This window comes from Embiotoca jacksoni, unplaced genomic scaffold (assembly GCF_022577435.1).
Source record: "Embiotoca jacksoni isolate LCO1_2020_lvr unplaced genomic scaffold, fEmbJac1.0.p SCAF_10, whole genome shotgun sequence".
NCBI lineage: Eukaryota > Metazoa > Chordata > Actinopteri > Embiotocidae > Embiotoca > Embiotoca jacksoni.
The window spans coordinates 702,349-730,305 of record NW_027185230.1 but is presented as its reverse complement, the minus strand read 5'-3'; the positions used below and the strand labels follow the sequence as shown (position 1 = coordinate 730,305).

Below are 27,957 nucleotides of genomic sequence, written 5' to 3'. Positions count from 1 at the left end.
CTTTGCAGCCTGACCTTCCCCGTTGCCTGGCAACATGAGAAAACAGGCTCGGGGAGCGATTACAAAGCCAAATCCAGAAGGTACAAAACGTTAAATATTGGTAAAGGGCTAATAATTACTAGTATAGTTATCTGAAAAACGTTGTACAATAATTGTGAGCTTGATGCAGAATAACTAAAAGTCAGCTGCTAATGTTGTATGTATGCTGTTTTAGTTTAGGGTCAGTTTTTTTCAAGTTGAAAAATTACTTTGAATAACAGATGACACTGTTTATTGAACAGAAAAGAAGCAAGAGGAGCAGATGATATAATGGCAGAAATGTCGGAAGAAAGCACAACGTGTGTTGATGAAGAGGCTGAGAAACAAGCAGCTGCACACAGTGAAGGTAAAGTTAGAGCATCATCACGTTCATCATACCGAGATAAAGGCTTTCAAAGTGCCAATTGACACATAAGTAAGATGTGAAAACAATTGAAATGTTAGTTGATATCTGAACAATAAAAACAGTTGAAATATTACATGATATCTAACAGAAACATTAGTCAATGTCTAAAGAAAGCAGTTGAGGTGCCGGTTGATGTTTTCATTATGAAATGTTAATGGATGTCTAAACAATAAACGTAAATGATTTCCTTTTGTTTACGTTAGTTGAAAAGTAAAATATTGTCTAGTGGAAGAGGTGAGGACAGTTCAGGTGTGTGCACTGTATGAAGTTTAAATGTCACCGTTGACAGTAGTTAAAAAGACAGCTGAAGGGTGAAGAGCAGATGTCTGATGAAGAGTAAAAATCATGAACAATTACTTTGTTATGTAAAATTGTGGAGAGAAGCAATTTTACTGAAAGACAGTGTTAATTCAATGACAGTGGTTTAATATTCGTGTTTTTGTAATCTTTTGGAAACCCATGAAAGTCTCCAATGACCTGTTCTTCTTTATGGTGTTTGTCATGACAGACTTGCTACTTTAAAGGAAAAATGCATGTTAATTTGTTTGGTACATAAAGAATTGCTTTTAAACATTTCCTCTGTCACAGGATGTGATACCGAAAACTCAGTGATGCAGCAGGAGTCTGAAAAAAAACAGATCTTTGCAGACATCCACTACAAATATGAGGAGCTTCACTCCAGAGCGTTCATCACACCCGAGTCTGAAATCCCAGAGAACCTCCTCCACCTCTCGTATCCTTCTTTTTAAAATGGCTTCCTGAAGAGCATTTCACACCACAGCTCCTCTCACTTTCTCTCATGATGCTCAGCAAACAGAAGTAGACTAAGCATCCATCACAGAGACTATCCACAAAATGTATTCGACCTTAGACATTTGTCATTCACAGAAATATCATGCCTTTAACAGTAAAAATTTAACTCTGTAGCTTTGTAGTGAACTTTCTAACCTTTGGAAGCTGAAGTCTTGGGTCTTATTTTGCTCCTTTTCTTCACTGAGACAAACTTTTTAGTCCCGTCTGTTTGTGTGTGCTTATTAACGTCTTCATTGGCTTTCATTTCAGATACACTTACACCCTACTGCAGACTATATAAGGCAATTTTGCAGCCATTATGTGTATACTACACATAGGCATTAGTCCAGTATATGAGGTTAAGTATGAATCCTAAACACAAAATACATGTAAACATGTATAATATGTGCAGTAGACTGTATGTAGTACACACACTATGCAGTAATAATACAATAATTTGAAATATATGTGAATGATAGATGTCAAAATAATACACTGAAACCAATAATCACAATAAAGAGGCATCACAATATTATTTTATCATTTTGTAAGAGTATGTGATATTTCACAACTATTACTTACAAATTAATAGTAAAAATAGAATATTTAATGGAGGGCAAGATATATTGGTGTTAAAAATGAGCAGTTATTATTATTATTATTATTATTACAGGACATTTGGTAACAAAGAAATCTAAAGTAACTCCAGCGTAAAGCTTCAGTGAATCTGATTTCATCCTTCATTGGTCCTGCATTCAGTCACTCCTTTGGCTATGACAGTAGGCGCAGGGAAAACCTGAAGCTGCTGGATGACAGAACTCTGATCTTCATCGCTGGCAATCTGCTCGTCCTGCTGGACGTCTCCACCAAGGAACAGAGATACCTGCGCTCCTGCAGCGGAGGAGGAATTGGCTCCATCACGGTGAGGCGCACACTGAGACTCCACTTTGTCTGTGACCCACAGCAGGAAAAACTGATGAGATGGATGACGTCACATTTGTTCACTTACAGTTGTGGTACTTCAGCAGCTGCTCGAAGGTTCACACTTTGTGTTGTTTTACGGGGTGAAATCTGCTGTATCTACTGGCATGTTTTACAGGCAGATTGGCGATCGAATTATGACTTGTAATGCAGCATTAAGAGTAGAATCTGTACAAATAATGTGGAGGATCACCTAAAAAGTTAAAGTTCTATTTGCTTTAAAGTAAAAGCATCTGTAATTTATCACAATGTACTAAATTACAAAGCTGTGGAAAAAGATGAAATTCAGATCTCATAGTAGTCTTATATGGTAACATTTCAGACAATACTGGTGGTTTTACGTTTTAGCCCATTTACTAAAAATCATACTGGAGCTATAGCTATTCATTTGCAGCATGTACAGGTCCTGGTTCATGCATAGATCTCACACAGCATGAACAGTGACTGTCCTCCAACATACATAATGATGTGAGAAGAAGAGGTAATTGATGGACACCAATCCGATTATAAAATGCTTTCTGTTCTAAAGCTGTCTTGAATCATCTGACAACATGTTATTTACTTTGTAACATGGCTGTGGAGCAAATACACATTACTGACGTTGTTTGTGCGTGCGCGCGCGCGTGCGTGCGTGCGTGCGTGCGTGCGTGCGTGCGTGCGTGCGTGTGTGTGTGTGTGTGTGTGTGTGTGTGTAAAGGCCCACCCAAGCAAGGAGTACTTTGTTGCAGCTGAGAAGGGAAACCAGCCCGACATCATAGTGTATGAATACCCCTCATTAGCACTGCACCGCGTCCTCAGAGGTAAATGTGACCAACATTCATTGATTTTTTTTTTTTCACAGCTGTTATAACACATTATTTGATGTTCATATTTTAAAATGCGTGTCTGTAGGTGGCACAGAGCAGGGCTACAGCTTTGTGGACTTTAACCATGATGGCAGCCTGCTGGCCAGCGTGGGCAGTGCACCTGACTACATGCTGACTCTGTGGAACTGGAGGCAGGAGGAGGTGATGCTGAGCTGCAAGGCCATTTCACAGGAGGTGTACAGAGTCAGCTTCTCCCCATACAACCCAGGCCTGCTCACATCGTCAGGATCTGCACACATCAAGTAAAGGACATACTGAATCATTCAAAATGCTGTAACCCTGATAACAAAGCTTGGATTTCAGTTTCAGTAACCCAGTTTCATTTTTAGTGGGTAAATGAGGATTTTGCAGATTGTATGGTCTTTGAGCAAAAAATATTACAGCAGTAGGCAGTAAATGAACAAAAATTTAAAAAGAAATGTGTCCTTTTGATATTTAACAATCATATATGGACGTATGTGTCACAGCCGAGACCAGTTTAAACCCAAAACCACTAAGAATCTGCCTGAACTTGAACCAACGATTGGTGCTTTTAAAGAAACACCTCAATATTTTGGAAAATTTGCCTATTAGCTTTCTGACTGAGAGTTAGAAGAGCAGATCAATAATGCAGGAGCAAGCAGACAATTATCTTAGCTTAGGTTATCTACTAGAAACAGGGAGGCTGGCTTCATCCAAATGTCACAAAATCCACTTATCAGCCCCAGCTTTCTGATTCCCACGTTATATCTTGTTTAAGTGTCAGAATTCATATCATTGGGGTTATGTGCCGGCCTGTATCTCGGCCGGCTCAGTTACTTCCTGGACTCTTGTTCTCATTAGGTTGCCAGACAATTCAATTAAACGTCAGGAAGTCACCGCTCTGGACCATTAAATTGTCCTTTACTCATGACATCTCAACTGTTAATGACAGAAAACATCAGCTGTTCAATTAGTCACTTGTATGTTATTAAATATTTTATATATATATATATAAGATGAAAAAACATTCTCCTCTTCTCTCTGTCAGGTTCTGGAAAATGGCAAAGACGTTCACAGGTCCTAAATTGCAAGGCATTGTGGGACATTTTGGGAAAACTATAGCGACTGATATTGAGGGCTACGTGGAACTTCCTGATGGAAAGGTCTGCACCCTGCTGTTCAAATGCTTTCTGTTCATACTGTATGCAAGTCGACAACCATACTAGCATCTCTCTGAGATACTGAGCTAAATGCTGACGTCAGCATGCTGACATATTTACAATTACGTTGTCAAATCAAACCTGTTAAACATGCTGAGGTTTAGCAGGTATGTTGTTCACCGTCTTTGTTAAGTTTGTTGGCATGCAGGAAAAACAAAGTACAGCTGATGAAATGTTACTGCTTTTGTCACTATTTGGTTAACAAATTTTGATCTGATGATGGCGATAGTTTAAAAGTCAGGACATCACCAAAGTTATCACTATTCATCCTTTGGGGATGATGGAGGTCTGTGATCCATTAAATATTTTGTCACAATATTTCAGTCTGGACAAAAGATGGTAAACAGAGTGCAGTGCCTATAGTCATGACACCATCGGGGCTAAAACATATTGCTGTAGTCATTTCCCAATCTAAGATGTTTTAGTTTTTAAATTTAGTTTGATTTTATTTGATGATTTATATATGATATGATATTCCCTCTCTGGCAGAACAATCACTGCTACGCTTCACTAACTTTGTGACGCTTGTGATTTTTCTAGCGTGTTCGGTTCTTACTAAAACCGATGCAAAGGCTTTTAATGTCTCGTCCTGTTAGGTGGTGTCGGGCACAGAGTGGGGCAACTTGCTGCTGTGGGATGGGAATACCATCAAGGTGGAGATTTCCCGTAAGGAGGGGCAGAACTGCCACGTCGGGGTGGTCCAGCCCTTCGCCCTCGAAGATGGACAGCTGATGACGATTGGCTACGATGGAGCTGTCCGGGTAAAATACCCTCAGATGTTGTTACGTCATTTTGTGGCAGCAAACCAAATGTCTCACAGGGAATAAAGTAAATGCACAAATGCACACATGCAAGGTTCTCGCCCTCCATCGAAAGCAACTTGGGGCTCAGTGTCTTGCCAAAAGACACTTTGGCTTGTAGACAGGAGGAACCGGGGAAAGAACCACTAATGTAATATTAAGGGGGTAATCTGTTCTACCATCTGAGCCACAGCCACCCTGAAAGGAACATTGTTCATACTTTCATATTTGAAAAAGACTCAGTAACAGTTGGACTCTGTAGTGTTTAGAAAGGATGACAAAATAAAGGGTAAATAATGACTCGAGGACTATTTTCAGAGGTGGAGTAATACACATTGATGCATCAAAATTGCCAAGAGAGCACTAGTAGCAAGATAGTTTATGTTGTATTTTCTTAATTTAGTTTTGGCCATGGCAGTTGTCCTTCTGAGGTCTAAAAATACACATATATAAATATGTGGACATAAACAGAAAGAATGTAAATCTTTTCTAATGTTCAGGTTGACTTTGTCACCCTCCCTGCAGGGCTGGGACTTCGAGAGGATCAACACAGCCGACAGTAGCAGCGACAGCAGCAGGTTTGAGATAGAGCCCATTAATGAGATGGTACTAGGACACAACGTCTGCCTCTCCTCTGTGGTCAGGAGCTCCCTGCCGGACTCCTTCATCTGGTTTGCTCAGGTCAGAGTGCAAAACGTGTAAAGTGTCTAATTAAAGCAGTTTGTACATGATCAAAGCCTCACCTCAGTCCTGATCTCTCTGCTCTGTGGTCTTGTAGGATTCCAGTGGCGCCATCTGGAAACTGGATCTTTCATTCACCAACACGGTGAGATTCCGACGTCACTTTGGGTTTTTATATATTTAAACTTTGTCTGGCTGATCAGTCCACAGTCCACTATGTTTAAATTGACTGACTGAAATTAATTAGGGCACAAACTCCTGACATGTATTGGGCTGAATATGAGTGTTTATGAGGATGTGTATGTGATATTGCCTGTTTCTAATTTTAAATGTCGTGTCAAAAATATGCCACCTTCAGTAGGGTTAGTAGTCTCTGGATTCTTCAAATAACTTTTAATCAACAGGTGGTAAAGTTTCTTGATAAATTCAGACAAATTAGACCAAAAAGAAAACATTTGCAGGCTGGTGGAGTTCAATGTAATGTAAGATTTACTGCACAGCAAATCTGAGAGTTGGTTTCGTCACTGTGCTGATGTCTCCCAGAGAACTGATGTAAATGCATTTAACAGATTTTTAGACATTTTAATTACCAATATTTCACTGAATATGGTAAATAAGATCACAATATGCATTTTTAATCTACCATTATTTTCAGGAGAAATAAGGGAGACACAAGATGAGAGATCTACCCTTTTCTTCACAATTTAGAGGCCTGTTATGAAAGAATAAATGCTCCACGCCTCTTTATGAGGGTATTTTAAACTTGTCATCATATTTTAAATGTCCCTCCTATAGCATTGTGTGTTGTAATAAACACAGTGTGTTCGGCCAGTGAAATAACAGTTTTCGTATCACATGTGAGCAGACTCCAGATCCAGAGTGCCTGTTTTCCTTCCACGCCGGGGCGATCCGGGGCCTGGACGTATCGAAGAATTCCCACCTGATGGCCACAACTGCTCAGGACCGTGAGTCTATGTGCACTTCCACACCTGCACATGTACTGTACACACACACACACACACACACACACACACACACACACACACACACACACACTATAACAGGTACTCTGCCTGCGCCTGTCCATGCTCCCCAGGCTCCGTCAAAGTTTTTGACTTCCTTGCAAAAAGAGAACTGACCAGCAGCTACTTCAATCAGGGTGGAACTGCTCTCAGCTGGGCTCCACCATTGGTAAGAGTGTTGATGCAGAACTGAATCATTCTTTCACATACAGTTTGAAGAAGGAGCGCTGACCTCTGGTGTTTGCTTTCAGGTGACGCAGAGTGGAGGCTTACTGGTGACAGGCTTTGAGGACGGGGTGGTCCGCTTGCTGGAGCTGTATGACCTTCAGGGGCTGCATGTGGTCAGCGGATGGAGCCCCACAGGAGACGCTAAGCTGCGCCTCAAACAGGCGTTCAAACCTCATAACGCTCCTGTTACCGCTGTGGCATACGAGCAGAATGGAGAGGTCCTGGCCACGGGGGTAAGAGGCTCTCCAGGGAGACGGTATTTATCACGGTGACAGCCACTATTAGAAAACACACAGTTCCATGGGAGGCAGCACTTTGTCAAAAGACAGTTGTGCCTGTCACATTACTCACAAAGTATTGTGATTGTGCTTCTCCTCTGTACTCTGAATTCTTGAAATCTTCAAGATCTTGAAGTCTGTTTCAATGGCAGTTGTAGTCAGCCTAGATTAGAAGTTTTGTTTCGTTACATAATATTTAAATTTCTTTTGCAACAGAGGCCTGAGAACAAATATGTTCCGTATACACACAATCACAAATACAGACAGGTCAATTCAGTCATCACAAACTAATTAAAACAATCACATATCACAAGATCAATAAGAAAAGCTTTGAAGTGTCTTGTGTCTCTGAATGTCTATAACACTGAGTTGTGCTGAAGTTCATTCTACTTGTATGGTACAAAGAACCAAAAACAGGCCTTCTTCATTTCACAGTTAATACGAGGCACAAAAAACATTTCACATCAGGCTTTGACTGTAGTTTAGATTCAACTAAACTACAGCTGGACTTCAGCTAGGTAGTCTAAATTTATCTCTTGCACAAAGCTTTCTCTTGATTACCTTCATTTGCACTGACTGCCAATGAATTCTGAGTAAGTTTAAACTTTTTTCTAAACTAAAAAAACTTGGTTGACCAATTCATTTAAGAACAAAAAATAAAGACTGGCCTAATTCTACAGATTAGTCTAATAAATCTTTGTGAAAAAGACTCCACATCTAAAGTAAAACATTTTGTGTGCGTCAGTTTCAAACTGCACACTAATGCTGAGACAAAGTTAATACCCTTCTTTGATTTCTGTTTGTTTTTTGTTGTATCTAAACAGCAGTAAATAGTAAAGAAAGTATTGAATTCATCTGATTTTGGTGAGGCGATGATGAGTTTTATTTACTTAAATTTGCAAATGACCAAATGACATTTGATCAGAAACAGCTTGACTCAGGATGTTTTTTCCCATCACTTCGACCCACGTCTTTACTTTATAAGAAGAAATTAAGTAACCTAATAGTTTTATGTGAATATCATGACATAACTCAGACTTAATCTACTGCAACCCGTCAAGTTTATTACTGCAGCTTTGAATCTAACTAAGGATGTTAAATGTCTCTTAAACATTGATAGTGAACCAGTGTATATTCAAAGTTTTAATTTATTCACATTCATAAATTAAATCTTAACACAGAGATTAATGTTAGAGCTGTGGATTATGCTTTTTGTCAAAGTTTCTATTATTGTCTATTATAGACACTTTATTTGACCGTAGTTTTGTTTTTTCCATTTGCCTTTCTGACCTTCCTGCTCAGAGCGCCGACTGCACGGTGTTCTTCTTCACTGTCGGGGAGAAATACAACCCCATCGGTTTCATCCGTGTTCCCGGGCCGGTGCAGACACTGGAGTGGTCACCTCATTCCCACGTAAGTCTGGTTCTCATTTTACTTGAACCCAAGTGTCTCTGTGATGGAAAATTGTTCATTTAACATTTCTTTTTCTTTTTTTACATTTTTACACAGACTGAAAACAGGCTGCTCATTCTGTGTCAGAACGGTCACGTGGTCGAGGTGCAGCGTCCTGACCCAGAGGCCCAGAAGCCGGCCAAAACCTTCCAGGTGCCGGAGCTGCCCAGAAGATCCTTCAGGTTCAGGAGCATCAAATCTCGAATCAAGGTCTGACTACGCTCTGTCTTAATTTAAATTTGTTGGATTAAATAAATACGTCTGTAGAACTGTATTTACATCATGTTGTGGGGTAGATTGGGCATGTTGTAACATGGGGAAAGTTGTAACACCACCAAAACCTCATAACAGGAATAAGATAGGAGTTACTCGACCATTTGTTTACCTACTTCCTCCCCAATCCCATGTAGTGATTTTCAAGGCTGTAAACAGGCAGATGCAGATTTTATAGAGCAACATTTTTTTTTGGTGAGAAAGTAAATTTTTTAACAAAGTCTATTTTTTGTTTAGCACTTTACGATTGCAGATACAATCATATGGCTTGTTTTAGATTTCAAAATCAGTTTCTCATTCAAAATATAATGCATTTTTCCCGTGTTAATATTAAACCGCTATGCTGATACAGCTAGTTGAACAAGGACAGACAGAGGTGGGTTGTAACACATTTGAAAAAAGCATTACAATCATCCCCTTACATACAACTATTGTCTTTATTTTAATAGTTTTACAGAATGCCTAATATTGAGATTCTATGTCTGGATTTACTTCAGAATACTGAAAGGCCAGTCAGTCAGACTCAGAGTTTTACTGCCAAAAGCAGATGTTTGCATGTGCCATTTGCATATGAGAAACCAAATCAGCCACTTTTACCAACAAACAAATGTGTGCTTATTGTTCATTAACTGCATGTTGCTCTTTCCTCTCTATAAGCTTGTTTGACTTTTTCTTCTTATAGTTTTACAACTCCAGATCATTAAGGAGGTTTTATATATTATCAACTGCAAAGACCTTCACATTTCATCGCTATGTGCCATCCTGCAAAGATATCTTATGAGAGCAAAACAGGCCAAATTCTCTATATTCTCACATTAATATACAAACATCTTGTTTCCATATTAGAACCCACCAATAACTCCCTTTGACTTCTGATCTCATCTCTGTGTCCTTCATCTCCTGCTGTATTCATACACACTGCTGCCGCAGGTAATAAATCCAGCATTTCAGATGAGATGATTTGTGTTTCAATCTGTGCGTTTGTGTGTTTCAGAGAGAAGAGGAAATTGCAAGACGTAAGGCTGTAAAGGAGAAGAAAGAGAAAGAGAAAGATAAAGAGCAGTTAAAGGAATCGGAGCAGCTGTATGAAGAGCAAGAGGAGAAAGAAGATGAGAAAGAGGAAGAGTTACCACCTTTCCACATCCCAGATCCTCCAAGTCCTCTCTGCTGTGGCTTCTACTCACAGTCTGGACAGTTCTGGCTCTCCATGGTACACACACAGCCATACACTACGGATTTCTTAACAGTAACAGAATTAGACAACTTTGATTTAATTTTTCTAAAACACACCAATTTCCTGCAGCTGCACAAGCTGAATATCAACCTGAATGCAACGCAGGACCAGAACAGGTTGTCTTTGGTCTCATTCTTGCCTCATAGATGAAAAAGATCTCCATTAACTTTTGCAATCAGTGTCCCACCTCCATGTATAAGCCACAGTTTAAGGTGACAGAGTATGGAAACTCACTATTTGTCTGCTTGACAAATATTTCTACCACAGTTTCTTTTGTCTGAGTGAATACAGCAACCACACAGTAATCAGTGGGTAAGCTACAAATATAAACTCATCTGTGAGAGTTGGCCTTGTTAACTGATTCAGCACTCCACACTGAAAAGAAACTAAGAATAAACTCCAATTTGGCCGAGATGGGGCATGCACTGATGGGTGAAACATGAGCCGTGAATTATTCTATAATCTTCGGCCCTGATCAAACCTGGCATTAACATGCATCCTGGGTGATACGATCACAAGTGGACAGAAACATACGTTCTGTTCACACCTGCCATTATCAAGCGTCTCCACATGCATCTCGATTGACCACTTGTGATTGGATCTCACTTCCCTGCTCAATATGCAAATAAATATATACACCATGTACATAAACAAACAAATAAACACGTGAACACGGACAGAAACCAGTGGAGAGATGAGTCGAGGCAACAGGTATTTAACACAATGAGACACCCTTGCTTACCCAAGCCTTTTTTTAATGCACTGTCAATTAGCCTTCTATGTCTGAATACGAGTTTGTAATTCACAACCTGAACCGTCAGATGTGACCCGATCACGTCGGTTTATTTGATTATTCCAGCGGGTTTGAGACAGTCTGGCTCCATGCTGCGGTGGATACATTAACTGTTCATGCTGTTCAGTTTAGTTTGTATTTTGCAGGTTTTTGTTTCCACTTCCTGTACGGTTCAGCTGCAGTCTACAGAGTCACGCAGGATATTTTTTCCAACAGAAATTTTTGTTTATTCAGAGGATGTCAGTTAAAGTGGTTCTTATATGTGACCCAGGATGCATTGCATTCACACTGCTAAAAGAATGTGGCCACATGCATCCTCCGATGTGGTCTGACCAGAGTGGAGTGTCACTCAGTCATGGGTGTATTCACATTTTGTGATCAGATCACTCAGGACGCATGTTGATGTCATGTAAACAGGGCCTTAATAAGAACAACTGGCAGTGAGTCCTTCAACACGACACACCGTATAATGTTATTTCCCTGTCTGACTATCAGCACCAGCTGATCCTGACTGGAATAGACTCAGTGCTACTGGGTTTGATCAGCTGTCACTTCTTATTAATGGCTCAACAATGAAAATGTGTTTCCTAACTACAGTACGTTTCATGATCTGTAAGTATTCTACCAGCAGTTGTATCAAGAACCTCAAACAGTAACCCGATGTGGAGGTTAATAGTAGAAGTTTATCATCATTATTTGTGGATGTCACAATACATTCTGGAAGATGGAACATCGCTGGAAGCTGAGACACATTAGTAATTCAGGAAAGGTATCCGAGGATAAAATCTTCCTTAAAGACTGAATGTATTTTTCTCTCTCCTGCAGGGTGGCTTTGACTCAGGTTTCTTGTATCACTGTAAGTTCTCTGAGAACCAGGATGAGGATCCGGAACAGCGGGAGGATGAACCCTTTGACTTTCTGCTTGTTAATAACGCAGACGACGACCCTATTCGCTCCCTCACTTTCAGGTAGCCAGGCTGACCAATCAGAATGCTTCATATGATTCAAATACGACCTCTTTCAGCTCATTGTTTTGGTTTTGCAGCACATTACTGTGTAAATTGGTTAAAGTTAGCAACTAACTGCAGCATTAACATGAAGCATCTAGCGACTACATAGACAGATAGTTTTGTCAGAAACTGGTGGAGCTTAAAGAGAGTGAATACTGAACTTATATTCATTATTAATACATTAAATCAGAAATGTTGCTCTTTGATTATAGCATGTGTAAAAAGGCAACTATTTTCATCTTCATAACCTTCCTGCCTTGTATTACACCAAAGTGTGTAATGCACCTGTCAGTCTAGTAGAGGATACCATGTCAATGTCATATTTTATCTTGCCTAGATGTTAAAGTACATGCATGTATGACCAGGGTCGATGTCATGTGAGAAATTGCAAAGAGTCATAGAAGGAGGACGCTGGTGGTGGTGGGAGGGAGTCCACACGAGAGAAAAAATTATATAACGTACGTTATGTAACTTTTGTGACATGCATACTTCTCAGTTAATTTGCTTACATGCTTTAGGGTGATGCCAGGTTGTAAATTTATATGGTCAGGGATATCTCCCAGGGTCAAAGATCAATTAAGGCAGAATTGAATCTGTGCATCAAGAGAGTCCCTTTAACAACACTCTGACCCTGTTTCCATTTGGCTACATCAATCCGGACATATGCGACCTGAGTGTGTTTCCATCTGTACTTTTGCTGGCCACTTGTGGTCCGATCACGGCCAGGTCGTATATGTCCGGGTTGAAATAGTCAAATGGTAACAGCCAGTCTGTGTTACACTCACACAGAAAGAGTGTGAAATAAAGCCAGAAATTAAGGACCTTTTCAGGATGTAAACTTTACAGCCTTCTTGACACATAGAACCACAACAGTATTGGTTACTGTTTAAGGTGATAGTTGAAATGCCCTTCCTGGTGTTTTGTAGCTCCAACAGGCAGCTGCTGCTCTGTGGCATGCACTCAGGCTCCATCAGGGTTTACCCTCTGCAGCCTGGCGACCACAGCCTCACCTCCATGCAGGCCTACTGGGCTCTCAGCATGCACGACAACTATTACGGACACCTGCGACACATCCGCTGCAGCCACGACGACCTCTTTGTGCTGACAGCGGGAGACGATGGGAACATATTCTCCTTCAGCATGCTTCCTCCGGAGGAGGAGCAGCTGCAGAAAAGCCTGCAGAAAAGCCTGCAGAAAAAGAGGGCCGAGGTTGCTTCACCCAGGGTCAGTCCATATTAAATTGACATTTATTTTATTTATTTTCTGTTGCGTCCTTGTCGCGATAAACCATAGAATCGATATGCAAATATGCACACAGTCTCCTGGTCGATGCGCAAGTATCTTGAAGTACAATACCACTGGGGGCCAATTAGGGCTGCATCAAAAAAATATCTACCATTGAAAAAGCATCAACTTCTCATAAAAAAAAGTAGGTTAATACATATTTTCCTCCAGTCATTATAGTGTCATTCACTAAATTCACTAGTTCTGATCAGTGTTCTGGTGGTCCTTCTGAAAATAATTCCATCATTACTGTAATTAGATATTAGGCTTCAAAGAGAGGCATGTTTGGTAGTGTGTTTGGCTTGATTGACATGCCAAACACACTACCAAACATGCCTCATTGACATGCCTGGGTTGCAGTCAGGTTTCCGGTGAGCGGGCACAGTGTCCTCAGCTTCTCAGTCAGATCCACATCTCACTTCTCCCCAGCTCGTCCAACCATGGTCACTTCTGGCAAGAAGATTGCGATGACAAAATCAGAATTTAAAGCTTAAAGCTTAAAACTATAGTTCACAAATAAGTGGATGGGTCACCTGTGATAAACCAATGATGTAATTGTCTGCCTCAGTTGTAGCCTCGCATGTTTAAGTTTTTTGTGGACTCTGAGCTTACTTGAATCAAAGAGGGTGTTGTAGGTTGTACAGATTATAAATGTGCAAATGGCAAAGTTGGGTCAAAAAAAGGGTTTAGTTGAGGGAGCTAGGTGAAACAGGGTCTTAATATGCAGTAGACGTGGAGTGAAAAAAAAAAATCAATGTGAAAAATAATCTTTAGTGATAAACAACCCATAACATATACAGTACATCCGGAAAGTATTCACAGCCCTTCACTTTTTACACATTTTGTTATGTTACAGCCTTATTCTAAAATGGATTAAATTCATTTTTTTCCTCAAAATTCTACATGCAATATCCCATAATGACAAAGTGAAAATAGTTTGTTTAAAACTTCTGCAAATCTATTAAAAATAAAGAACGAAAATATAACACGTACATAAGTATTCACAGCCTTTGCTCAATACTTTGTTGAAGCACCTTTGGCAGAAATTACAGCCTCAGTTCTTTTTGAGTATGATGCTATAAGCTTGGCACACCTATTCTTGGGCAGTTTCTCCCATTCTTCTTTGCAGGACCTCTCAAGCTCCATCAGGTTGGATGGGGAGCATCGGTGCACAGCCATTTTCAGATCTCTCCAGAGATGTTCAATTGGGTTCAAGTCTGGGCTCTGCCTGGGCCTCTCAAAGACATTCACAGAGTTGTCCCGAAGCCATTCCTTTGTTAACTTGGCTGTGTGCTTTGGGTTGTTGTCCTGTTGAACCTTCGCCCCAGTCTGAGGTCCAGAGCGCTCTGGAGAAGGTTTTCATCAAGGATGTCTCTGTACATTGCTGCATTCATCTTTCCCTCCATCCTGACTAGTCTCCCAGTTCCTGCCGCTGAAAAACATCCCCACAGCATGATGCTGCCACCACCATGCTTCACCGTAGAGATGGTATTGGCCAGGTGATGAGCGGTGCCTGGTTTCCTCCAAACATGACACTTGGCATTCAGGCCGAAGAGTTCAATCTTTGTTTCATCAGACCAGAGAATTTAGTTTCTCATGGTCTGAGAGTCCTTCAGGTGCCTTTTGGCAAACTACAGGCGGGCTGTCATGTGCCTTTTACTGACTTCCGTCTGGCCACTCTACCATACAGGCCTGCTTGGTGGAGTGCTGCAGAGATGGTTGTCCTTCTGGAAGGTTTTCCTCTCTTCACAGAGCAACGTTGGAGCTCTGTCAGAGTGACCATCAGGTTCTTGGTCACCTCCCTGACTAAGGTCCTTCTCCCCCGATCGCTCAGTTTGGCCGGGCGGCCAACTCTAGGAAGAGTCCTGGTGGTTCCAAACTTCTTCCATTTACGGATGATGGAGGCCACTGTACTCATTGGGACCGTCAATGCTGCAGACATTTTTCTGTACCCTTCCCCAGATCTGTGCCTCGATACAATCCTGTCTCGGAGGTCTACAGACAATTCTTTGGACTTCATGGCTTGGTTTGTGCTCTGACATGCACTGTCAACTGTTGGATCTTATATAGACGATGTGTGTCTTTCCAAATCATGTCCAATCAACTGAATTTACCACAGGTGGACTCCAATCAAGTTGTAGAAACATCTCAAGGATGATCAGTGGAAACAGGATGCACCTGAGCTCAATTTTGAGTGTAATGGCAAAGGCTGTGAATACTTATGTACATGTGATTTTTTTTCGTTTTTGATTTTTAATAGATTTGCAAAAATTTCAAAAAAAAATAATTTCATATTGTCATTATGGGATATTGTGTGTAGAATTTTGAGGGAAACAAAATGAATTTAATCCATTTTGGAATAAGGCTGTAATATAACAAAATGTGGAAAAAGTGAAGCGCTGTGAATACTTTCCGGATGCACTGTAAGTGTAAAACAAACTGTTTTCACATTGTGTGATGGTTTGTTTGTATTGTCTTAAAGTCCCTCTCCTGACTGATTCAACTTTTAAAAACAAATTTCTCTTCATCAATATTACATATCAAAAAAAAATTCCCCAAAAGAAATACTTCCTGTTCATGTAACTATACACCTTTGCTTTCATTCAGTATGTGCAGATCTATGTTTATTTCAATCATGGTCTTCTAGCATATAAACACCACATGGACACGTTAACAAGGTTAACAACTTTTTTTCGATGGAGGAGGTTATTAACTGTACAGGTAATGCCCGACATTTGAATGAGGTCTAAACTGTCATAACTGTCACATGTTGTTGGTTCACTGTATCAGCAGTGTTTTAGAAGAAAACATCAGATATTTCAGAAGTCTGAGTAGTCAAAATAAGAAGTTGACTTATTGTACAGTGCAGATTAACCAAATAGATGGTTGTAGGTGTTCATAGATAAAAACAGCATCATTTTGTTCATATGTTCTTCAGGTGGGTTTTGAGAATGAGGCATTAGCTCTGGACATTGAGGACCCGGCAGCCTACAGGTGAGATTTTAGTCATAATTGGTCTTCTTTTTCTCTGTTCTTTATCTTCCTCTCTGTCATATTTCTTTCTGTCTGACTGTCTGTGCATTTCAATTGTGAAGTAAATAATTATATTGTCTGCATTGTATCTTGTCATGTTTAAGTTATTTTTTCGGGTTTTTTTTGTGGAAGATGTAGCTTTGATAAACATTTAAGACTGAGACTCAAGAAAATCATGAAAGTTGTATCCCTTCTGACCCCCACTCTGACTCTCTCCAGCATTGAGACGGCTCAACAAAAGCTGGAAACCGACCACCTGCGTCGGGAGGCGGAGCTAAAGATTCTGGAAAAGCAGAAGAAGCTGGCCGACCTTCAGAAGAAGTTCAAACAAGTGCTGAATGACAACCAGAGTCTGCCGGCGCACGTTCGCCTGAAACCTGAGGTACAGACACAGACACCCGGGTGTGTATGTTCGAACTGTCCACAGGACTGATAACTCATCTAGTTTGCTGTGATCTGGTTTAAATAAGTATTTTATGTGATTTATAGAACTCTGCCTGATGCATCTGAAACTTCAGTTTTTGTTACATTTTTGTACAAAGCACGGATTGTGAAATTCATCACTTTCATTAAAAGCTCATACGTCATACCTGGCATCTCCAAATGCCAAGTATTACGAAGAGGCATGTAACACACCTGTGTGTACATATCAGCTCCTGACTGCTGTTGTAACACAGATTTAACAAATTGTGAGCTTGAAGGTCGAGGTAAGGCTTGCACGGTTTCTGGGGAATGTAATTCTAGTACAATATTCTTAGTTCTGTGTTGTGTGTGTGTGTGTGTGTGTGTGTGTGTGTGTGTGTGTGTCTAGGAGCTGCAGCTGGACCCACATTTCTATGAGCAGGCCGAGAAGCTGAAGGCCGAGCGGGTGATGGAGGTCAGAAAGCAGCTGGGCTGGGAGCAGGAACGCTGCAGCATAGCACTCAGAAAACCACAGGACTGGTAGACACACACACTCACACACACACACACACACACATACACACACACACACAGTAACCAAATACAAATGTATTACCTGGACATGCACAGATAAAGTCCCTTCAGAATTTTTTACAGCAATGTGCACCAAATGCATTTGCCCTTCCAGTCTACACGTGTTTTTGCAGACTTGGAAACAACGATCAGGTTCCATCGGGTTGTTGTTACAAGCAATTCGGTCATTACACAATTGTAGTGAGTGTTGTCTGAGTTTGTATGAGTTTGTATGAATTTAAATATTTAAGCTGACTCATCCTCAGAGGTTTTGATTTCATTTTGATTTGCCTTTCCTCCGCTCAGAATGAACTCCTCTGCCCTCTATGTGTTTGTTCACAGGTTCAGTGACTCTCTGGAGGCCAACATGGTCACAGTGGTCGCCATCCGCTCCGACCACAGAGTCTCCACCTATTGCCTGCCGTTGCTCACCGAGCCTTCAACTAGTGTCACACATCAGAGCACATCGAGCCAGCCTAAGGAGGACAGAGATGCTGCACTAGGACGCAGGAAATCCAGAATGGAGCCCATGAAAGACAAATTAGAGGGTAAAATAGTGTTTGTGAGTTTGTTTCACCTGTCATAGACACGTCTTCACCTCATCTGTGTTTGTTCTCCAGAAGAGGTGATGCTGCGCCCCCCAGTGGCTCGCCAGGCAAAGATAAAGCTGGGAGACCGGCAGGAGGAGAGGCTCCGAAAGGCTGCAGCGAAAGCGGGGCAAGCTCAGGCCAATATAGAAAAGAGGAAGCAGGAATGGGCCCAAATGTGAGTGGGTTTCAAGTGTGGTCAATGCTTTTCCTCTTGTTCCTAAAAAAGTTTGTAATCAGTTGCTATATAGATACTTGGAGGTTGTGCAAAAATGTGTTGTTGGTGTCTCAGTTATGTAGAGAAGCCAAACGTGGACTATGACCATCCAAAAGACCTGCAGGCTATCAAAGAAGCCAAAGAGAACATCGGAGACATCACAGCAGTGAAATGCCCAAAAGTGAACCCTGACAGGAAGAGAAAGGAGCATATTGCCCTGGACAGAAATGTACAAACTCACACAAATACACGTATCTGCTAATTGTTTCCACAATCCACACACAGACCTCAGATGCAGTTAAACTACAGCACCAAGTTGTAATGGCAATCACATACAGTAAAACACAGTGTGTTACTGCTCGGTGGCAGGAGTTTCACTCAGACACTTGCCTTTTGAAAACTGGGTCTCAACAAACAACTCATCGGCACACAGTAACAATCTGAGGTCAAAGAAATTCAAGCTTTACTCACAAAACAGTGAGTTCACCAGAAAAAAAGACTCACATAAGGTTGGGAGGTGAACAGGCTGCGCTACAACTACTACTACACAACTACCCGGGAAACCAAACAATGGCAGGAAATGAAGCACACATAAACACTAGGACATACATGACATGAAGTTCAGAGTGTGACGATGTGATACATAATAATCGTTCATTTGGATTATGATTTAAAAATAAAACACAAGAGGAAGAAAACTGAACCCCCATTATCTGATTAATCAGTTATTTCATTATCATATATATTTTTGATCAATTTGGAGTTATTTATTAGTCAAAAAACAAAAACAAATTTAGCATATCATTTTGAACTCTGGAAACTCAATTAAAAATAATCTACAAATGAATCAGTAGTAAATGGAATATTAGTTGCAGGCGCAGCCGGTTGATGTAATGACTCCCTCCATCACATCAGAGCCATGAAAAGCAGATGGAGATGAATGGACAGATCAGGGCTTTGCGGGACTCCAAGGTTCATCTGGTGTCCCGGTTGCACGCTCAGGCTCAGCGGCTGCAGAAGGTCCAACAGCGGCTGGCCGCCCATCTCCACCTCCCCCCACCCGACCTGCCATCTTTGTTACCAGAGGAAACCCCAGAGATGAAGCTGCAGTTCAGCCGCGGCACACTGGAGCGATACCGGGTGCTGAGGGAGCAGAGGTACGAAAGAAGACTCGAAGTGGACAATAAATACTGAACTTCTCTATAAAATGACTCTTTAGGAGACCAGCAGACCTCCAGCAGTCAGGCATTATCACATATGACTGTATACTGCACTGCTGCATCAGTTTGGGACTTTAACATCTTTACCCATGTAGAGAATTTATTTTGAAAAGCTGGTCTGTTTATTGAACAGATAAGAAAATAGGGAAGATTTTTCTAACCTGCTGATTTTATACTTTTACAGGAATCACTGCATTCTTTTATTTTCCTAACAGGGTTAAGACCGTGAAGCTGGACGAACAGGAGGGAGCCGTGAGCTTGTTGGAGCAGGTGGAGAAAGCGATGGAGGGGGAGAAGGAGAAAGAAGAAGAGCAGGAGAGAGGAGAGGAGGGGATGTCCTTTGCATCTGCCTTCTGTGTAACCAGAGAGGAAGAGGAGGCAGCAGTGAATGAAGGAGCAGAGCTGAGCGAGCTGGGGGAGGAGCTGCGGAGGGAGGAGGAGATCAGACTGCTGCACGAGCAGAAGTCTCTGCTGGAGCAGGTAAGCACCCTGAAACACTTCATCTTTGATTGAATCAAAGGCCATGAAGGTGGATTAAAGAAGCAGGAGTCTTATGTGGATATTTTTCATCTTTAGATGGAGAGTTCGGTTTGTCAGTTCGATGAGGAGCTCCTGCAGCTGCGTGGCCAGAAGTTGCGTCTGGACATCCAGCTGAAGCTGGCTGAACGCTGCCTGCTGACACTGCTCCAGGAGATGCTGCTTCTCAAGCAGTTTGAGAAGAGCGAGGACAGCCTGCAAGAGAAGCTCAATGGATGCATGAAGGAGGAGAACAGCATCACGGTGGGAGGAATTTAACGTACCTGTTGACTGGTTGATGTACAATATTGCTGCCTTTCTTTGATTTCCTTCCTTTAAGCCGCCTTTGGTTTGGATTCAGATCTTAGGAGATTGGAAACCTCCTGGATGTAGTATTAAAGTGGCAGATAGAATTGCATGCAGCCATAAGACACACATAGAGCCACATTTTTCACTAAATAAAATGTTGCCATCAAACACCAGGCAGTCACTTGGTCAAAATCACATCTGAAAGTTGCTGCAGTCGTAAATGCTCTTCACTTTCACTGTGTCTACTGCAGTTTATTTTACATCAATATTTACTTCACAGCAAGTCTGAAATTATTATTTTTTTTAAAACAGCACGGTCACTGGCAGCATGTCACTTATAATTCTGCAAGTGAATGAGTTATAAAATAAGTTTGATTTTGGTCTTCATTAACAGACCTGAGGACAGACATGTAGTATTGATGGATTGTTTACACAGGAGACTTTTCATACACGGTTTTTAATTGTGGTCTGACAGATCCACTTGTTGTTTGATCAATCAGCTGCAGGTCATGTAACGGCTCACGTTTCACTTGTCCTACATGTAATCCAAAGTGAGTTTTTGCGCTTCCATTTTTCATGTGAACAGCTTCACTGACAGCCGAGCGCTTCCTGTACAGACACAGGAGGACTGAGGCTGCTGCGGTGCTCACACTATGCCTTGTGTGTAGACGTGGTAACACAAGTGATTTCCTTCCTCCGACCACTGTTTATAGATCCACATTACGTCTTCTCTGTTTGCTGACAGTTTAAGCTGGAGGAGTGTGAAGAGCAGCTGGAGCTGAATCAGAACGACATCACCCAGCTGCAGGACAGAGAGAAGGCTCTGACCGCTGCCTTCCAGGACTTGCTGGGGGAAAACCACAAGTTTGAAGAGATTCTGACCAAAATCTTCAAGAAGAAGATTAAACGTGTAAAGAAGGAGGAGCAGACGGGAGATGAAGGTGAGAGAAAGGAACGCAGTGATGATGATGATGATGATGATGATGATGATGATGTGTGTTTCAGTTTGTCCATGTGTCCTTTACGATCCCAACGTGTTTGTAGAAGAAGAAGAGGACAGCGGCGAAGACTCAGATGAAGACGATGACTGGGCTGATGACAATGACAGCAACACAGACGATGGAGGAGCTGCTGTGGATGACAATTTTTGCCCTACAGGTCAGTGTAATGCTGCAAGAAATACAAATCTTTTTTCACAGTAAAGTGGAAACTCTTCATTCTTAGCAGGACAGATCAAAGCATTTCACTTCAGACCTGCATATCTAAAGCTACAGCGGGTTTGATGGTGGAATATTTGCTACGAGGCCTGAATACCAACTGTTTAACATGAGGGGCTGTTTGTAATTACCTACATTTGGTGCAGCCTTTTTGAGCTGCCCGACCAGGGGCCAGATAGATACATAATGCATAAATAGAAAAAACATTCAAGATTTTAATGTTGTCCAAAAAAAAACCCCACCTCAGTTTCAATATGAGCTCTGTTAATTAAGATGTAATAATTTTTCTGATGTTAAATTACATTTTTGGATTTTTATAGATTCTGGAAGTTTTACTGAGTGAGAAGGAGTAGATGTTATTTTAAGGATTTTTACCAGATAATTAAAACTTTTATGTTGAAAAACCAGATCAGATTATGATTCAATTTGAGGTATTTTATATACATCTTAAACCCTGTTTGGAGGGAAATTTTACTTTTGTCTGCGTACACAGCTAATTGGGCTGGGTTAGGGTTAGGGTTAAGGGTTAGGGTTAGGTTAGGGTTAGGGGTTAGGGGTTAGAGTTAGGGTTAGGGTGGTTAAGGTTAGGGTTAGGGGGTTAGGGGGCTAGGGTTGGGTTAGGGTTAGGGTGGTTAGGGTTTGGGGTTAGGGTTGGGTTAGGGTTAGGATATGGTTAGGGTTAGGGTTCGGGTTAGTAGGGTTAGGGTTTGAGTTCGGGTTAGTAGGGTTAGGGTTAGTAGGATTAGGGTTTGGGTTAGTAGGGTTAGGGTTGGGTTAGGGTTAGGATAGGGTTAGGGTTAGGGTTAGTTGGGTTAGTGTTCGGGTTAGTGTTCGGGTTAGGGTTAGGGTTATTGTTTAGGTTAGTAGGGTTAGGGCTAGGGTTAGTAGGGTTAGGGTTAGTAGGGTTAGGGTTAGGGTTAGGCTTGGGATAGGGTTAGGGTTAGGGGGTTAGGGTTAGGGTTATGTTTAGGGTCAGGGTTCGGGTTAGGGTTAGGGTTTAGGTTAGTAGGGTTAGGGTTAGGGTGGTTAGGGTTAGGTTTAGGGTTAGGGGGTTATGGTTAGGGTCAGTGTTAGGATGGGTTTGGGTTAGGGCTTAGGGTTTGGGTTGGGGGGGTAGGGTTAGGGTTAGGTTTAGGGTTCGGGTTAGTAGGGTTCGGGTTGGGTTAGGGGGTTAGGGTTATGTTTAGGGTCAGGGTTCGGGTTAGTAAGGTTAGGGTTAGGGTTTAGGTTAGTAGGGTTAGGGCTAGGGTTAGTAGGGTTAGGGTTAGGGTGGTTAGGGTTAGGTTTAGGGTTAGGGGGTTAGGGTTAGGGTCAGGGTTAGGATGGGTTTGGGTTAGGGTTTAGGGTTTGGGTTAGGGGGGTTTGAGTTAGGGGGGGTTAGGGTTAGAGTCCTTAAGTCGCTGTTAAAACCTGCACAGAATGATTATGATCAGAGCACTTCTGCAGTTCGTCTCTTTGCTTCTTAAGGCTTCAGTTTTAAGTATGAATCTGCGTTTGTGTGTCTTAGGCTGTGATCCTGAATTGTTTGAGAATACACTGCAGCTGCGGGAGCATCGGCTGGACATGGAGGAATTGCTGGCTGAGGAGAAAAAGAGCAGTGAAGCCCTGAAGAAAGAGATCGAGACCCTCCTGAAGAAGGTCAAACTCCTCCTTTGAATTCCTCTATATTTTCATCACTGCTGTGTTTCTGTTATTAATCACTCTTTTTCACTGACATCCTGCCGTATGTGTGTGTATTTGATTTGTGTTTTTACAGGAGAAAATAGTAGAGAACAGTCGTAAGGCAGTCGAAGACGAATTGGAGTTAATCAATAAGGCGAAACAGCGGAAAATGCACGAACTGGATCTGGTTGTGCCCATTAGACTGCACCAGGTAAACATCCAACACTACGGAGCTTCACTGAAGACAAAACAACATCAGTTCTGTTTTTTCCTAACCCACTTACTGAAAAGTAAAAAGTATGTGATATCTGGGATGTACGGTAGAAACATAACCAATTACCAATAAATAATAAATAAATATAATAATAAATTAATAGAATGTCCTGTCCAATCCCTGTTGGATTTACAGCCAAACTGCAGAGATCTCGTCGCTCCATGTGATTGATGTGAGCAGTCCTTTGCTTGGGACTTGTTTGCGAGTCACAAACTTGACTTGTTTTGGACGTTTAAAATGATCCAGTTTGATGAATTTGGTCCTCGAAACCATCTCTAAAATTTTATGGACAATCAATTCTTTCATGACTCTATGATGAGACTTGGAGTTCCTTATCGGGAGTTTTTAAGTTGAATAGATCTTAAGCAATTCTTCTCACCAGGAGATTTATTTTTTCTGAATGAAAAAACAAAGCATCTAAAAAGAAATTTGCTGCCAAATATTTCCAGCTTCTGAATAAAAAGGGGAAGCTGGAACAAATTGTCTGAATGACACTGCACCTCCTTTTTCATTTACTTAACATGGAAAATGGGCCTCCTCTATTTGACCCGTCTTGCTATTGTTGTTATTCTTAAAGTTTGCAATGGCAAATTGTATTAAATTGTTTGATGTCTATTATCTTTAAAAAAAATAAATGATAAATAAAGAGTTTGTTCTTTTGTAACTTGTGCACACAAATGAAAAATGATATTTAAATATCGACAGCCCCGGATTTACACAATATGATATTGACTTGTTAAACTTCCTGTATCTTCTCTCTTCCTTACACTTACTCCATATGTCTGCCAGATTGAATTTGTTACTAACGGCTCGATGCCGTCAGACCTGAGTGAGGCGTTGGTGCTCAACATGACGGAGCTGAACCGGCTGCAGCAGCGCATCCACCAGCTGCAGGCGGAAAAGCTCCATCAGAAAGATCTGTACCGTCAGGCTCGCCAGCAGCAGGCCAGGCTCATCCACGACCGCAAGGACATGGCTGCCAAGGTCCAGGGTAAGAGCCACACAGGTCAGGCCTTAGAGACCTCGAGCTCCTCTCCATGTCAACCGCAACCCTTGGAGATGTGTACAGACCAAGAAGGGACCATATTTGGAGTGGTGGATCTAACTCCATCTGATTGGAAACACAGTAATACTACGTCCCACCCACCGATAGCCGTAACCCGACTGCACCACAGGCCTGTCAATGAAAGAGACACGCCCCCCCAAAAACACATATTTTTGGAGATTATTTTATAATTAATGACGGGATTATTTTCAGATGGACGACCAGAACACTAAAAGAAGGAGCTTTATTCACTGAGAATTTTGAGACTCGTTGAATAGGAGTCTATGGAGGCTTTTTGGAGCCAACCTCTAGTGGCACCCGGTGGTATTACAGTTTAAGGCACTTCTGCATCTGCCTCATTTTTCAGAGCCGGAAACTACGTCCACTTTTATATACCATCTGTGACACAGATATACATGTAAAGTTTACATGTCACATGAACACAAACAATTCAAAGAAAGGACACTAACAGATGAAAACAAATAGATCTGCGCTGCAAGTTTGACAAGATGGTGTTGGAGAAATATTCCAACATCTTAGATTCAATCATGTTTATTAATCTGTGTATTGTTGTGTGTCTGCATGTGTGTTGGTGCAGAGTTGGAGAAGCGAAATGACCAGCTGATGATGACAAAGTTTGGCAAGCTGGTGGATCTGGAGGCTCTGCAGACATTGTCGGGGAACAGGAACCTGGAGGAGCTCCAGCAGGAAAAATTCCTCCAAGAAGCTGCGAACGCCAGGGAGCTCAAACAGTGGGATGTACGCTTACCTGTGTGTGTGTCTGTGTGTGTCTGTGTGTGTGTGTGTTGCTTCAGCACTTGTGAGATGTCTGTATTTCTGTTTTGTTTTGATAATCAACAAATTCAAAATATCATTTTTAAAAACAACTTGAACCGGAACAAGTTTATTGATCCTTTTTCTGGATGTGTGTGTGTGTGTGTGTGTGTGTGTGTGTGTGTGTGTGTGTGTGTGTGTGTGTGTGTGTGTGTGTGTGTGTGTGTCAGGCAAAGGTAGAAGAGGCACGTCAGGCTCCGATGGAGGAGACCAGGTGTAACACGGAGCATCTTCACACCATGATCAGCCTCTTAGATCAGAAGAAGGAACTGGAGCTGAAACTCAGCACCAGGCAGAAGACAATGGTAACTTTACTGCCTTAAATTCATCTGATGTGAGAATAATCAATGCTGGGATCCACAGAGTTATACATATGTTCATATAAACATACCATAACCATATATTTACAATGTATGGTTATAGTATATTTAGTAAGTTATATCTTACTATCATTCTTCAGTAGTTTCAAACTTTTCCCAGCCTGATCTTTTTATTCCAAGATGATCAGTCTGCCTAATATGATATTATATGTTCTCAGAATGATGTGCAGAGTTTGATTTAAAGACAGTTTTCACATCCATCTGCTAAAGGGGTAAAGTTTGTCTGAGCTCACCTTAAAAATCTTTTTAAGGCAAAGCAAATACAAGCAGGATTTGTGACAATCACAAATATTTTGGAAGCCAATCCCTGTCAAGTAAGAAACTTAAAAAAGCGTGACATGAACACGTAACCTGCAGCACGCACACAGTGAGATTAGACTTGATTATGATGTTAGACAGATCTTATTTTCAGCATTAAACTTGTCATTGAGTGTCATTTCCCATCCCCTTTAAAAGCCAGGTGTGTTTGCACCTTGGCTGATTGCTATTATAAAGGAAGATTTGCCAAGTAGTAGGAAAAAACTCTCCTCTGCAGAGGAAACACATCTGCTCGTGTTCAGATTGAGCAGATTGATGTTCATGTTGTATACCTCAGGGAGAGATTGCGGCAGGATGCAGTATGGGGAAAAAGGAGCTTTTTTCCAGAAAGCCAAACTGACTTAAAAACCACACATTGGACAGTTGAATTGAAACATAAAACTCTGGGCCTGGGTCCCTGTTCAGAAAACTTTTTTTTACAGCTGTGTGTGTTAGTCCAGTGACACTATGGTTACAATGAAAAGATTACTTACATAAAACAACCCATTTAAATGCAGTATCAATGAGCCTACATTTAGCCAATTGTCTAATATGCACCACGGCAGAGGTCACTGATGAAACACATTGCATTTCAATAAAAATTAATAACATAATGTAATATTTACCATCAAGCCTTAAAAAGACAGGGGCTGCATACAGGTATCCTGGTTCTTCACTGTGATCATAGTCTGGAAACCCTGGTCACATTAAGGTCATTCTAAAGGTCGGACCAACCAACGACCAGTGTTGGAGGAGTTTCTAAGCATTTGGGGGGCTATGCAGCCTTCATTAATAATTAATTAAGAACTAATCCCATTAGGATTTAATGACTGGAAATGATTCCCTTTAAAGGCCGGCAAGACCCACATATTCATGGAGTGAATTTTAGGTCTGGGAATACCAGGCCGGCATACTCGGCATGTAAAAGATGAATTCAACTTTTTGTTTGAACTGTTAATCATGAAAAGCTCCTCTGGTGGAGACCCAGAATAAAATAAACACCTGAAAATGAGCTTTTTGTTTTTGTTTTTTTTAATCTGCTGCTGATTTCTTGGTGCCTACACCAGAGGACACACCTACATGTCTGGTGGAGCCCAGGCCTCGACGGGTCAGAGCTATTTTGGTGGCACGAGGGTGACCTACACAATATTAGGAAGGTGGTTTTAATGTTGTGACTGATCGGTGTGTGTTCATGTGTTTGTGTGTATTCAGGGCAGACAGCAGTTCCAGGACTACAAGAGACGTGTGGACCAGGAGGAGATCTGGAAGCTGCAGGAGCTGGCCCACACACAGTCGCAGCAGGCTGAGGCCCTCAGGAGAGAGATCAGACTTCTGTCCCGCAAAGGAGGCCACGTGTTGCCCCCCGATGTAGCCCAACTGCGCGCCGTCCTGCACACCCCCACAGTGAACAAACAAACTAACTAACTGTTATGATTAATGCAAGTTTAGGACCCAAATGCAGAACTGGAAAGAAAAGAATAAAGGTTTGATTGAACAGCGGTGATTATGATTGATGGGTCCAGTTGAGGGAATGAGGCAGGTTTGAACGGGAGTAATTGATCCAGAGTAATTTGATTGTTTGAGGGAATGTGGCGTTTGAGTCCAGAGTCCGGTGAAGCAGCGAGGTGTCCGGCTGCGATGCAGGTGAGAGTGCATGGGTGCAGGGTTAGCTGTAGCCATTCTTTGGCAAAGTTCCCAGACAAAAGTCCCAGATCAGGCAACGTTTTGTCCGTTCCAGAAGGAGAGAGGAGGGCGTGTAGCGTGTGCGTGAATGGGTGAATGGAAAAAATATGTAAAAGCGCTTTGAGACCGTAAGGTGATAAAGCGCTATACGAGTACAGACCATTTACCATTTAGCTGACATCCTCTGAATAAACACAAATTTCCGTTAGAAAAATATGCTGCGTGACCTCAGACTGCTGATGTTGTGTTCATTGAAATATAGTTTTCATCATTCAGGTTTAGTCTTTGGAAATCTTCAATCTGACTCAAATACATATTTTTTCAAGCCCACACCCTCTCTGAAAAATCAAACTATTCCAAGGTCTTTGAGATCACTTTGATGCAGTGC

The 27,957-nt window shown here is 41.6% G+C and overlaps 1 protein-coding gene across 1 annotated transcript; it reads left to right on the top strand.

The window, feature by feature from the left end:
- The first annotated feature begins 43 nt into the window (after positions 1-43).
- Positions 44-27,948, top strand: LOC138205081 (cilia- and flagella-associated protein 44). Its single transcript, XM_069160738.1, has 35 exons — positions 44-80; positions 282-385; positions 1,034-1,178; positions 1,997-2,159; positions 2,916-3,018; positions 3,110-3,326; positions 4,094-4,208; positions 4,862-5,026; positions 5,591-5,746; positions 5,844-5,891; positions 6,612-6,711; positions 6,843-6,937; positions 7,020-7,229; positions 8,577-8,687; positions 8,784-8,936; positions 9,994-10,209; positions 11,852-11,994; positions 12,963-13,260; positions 16,259-16,314; positions 16,573-16,735; positions 17,165-17,295; positions 17,671-17,876; positions 17,949-18,093; positions 18,208-18,361; positions 19,048-19,289; positions 19,568-19,832; positions 19,929-20,132; positions 20,923-21,118; positions 21,222-21,335; positions 22,902-23,032; positions 23,151-23,267; positions 24,120-24,321; positions 24,974-25,134; positions 25,380-25,514; positions 27,099-27,948. Exons 2-35 carry the CDS (start codon positions 310-312, stop codon positions 27,309-27,311), a joined length of 5,349 nt encoding a protein of 1,782 aa, XP_069016839.1. The 5' UTR covers positions 44-80; positions 282-309; the 3' UTR covers positions 27,312-27,948.
- Positions 27,949-27,957: the final 9 nt, after the last annotated feature.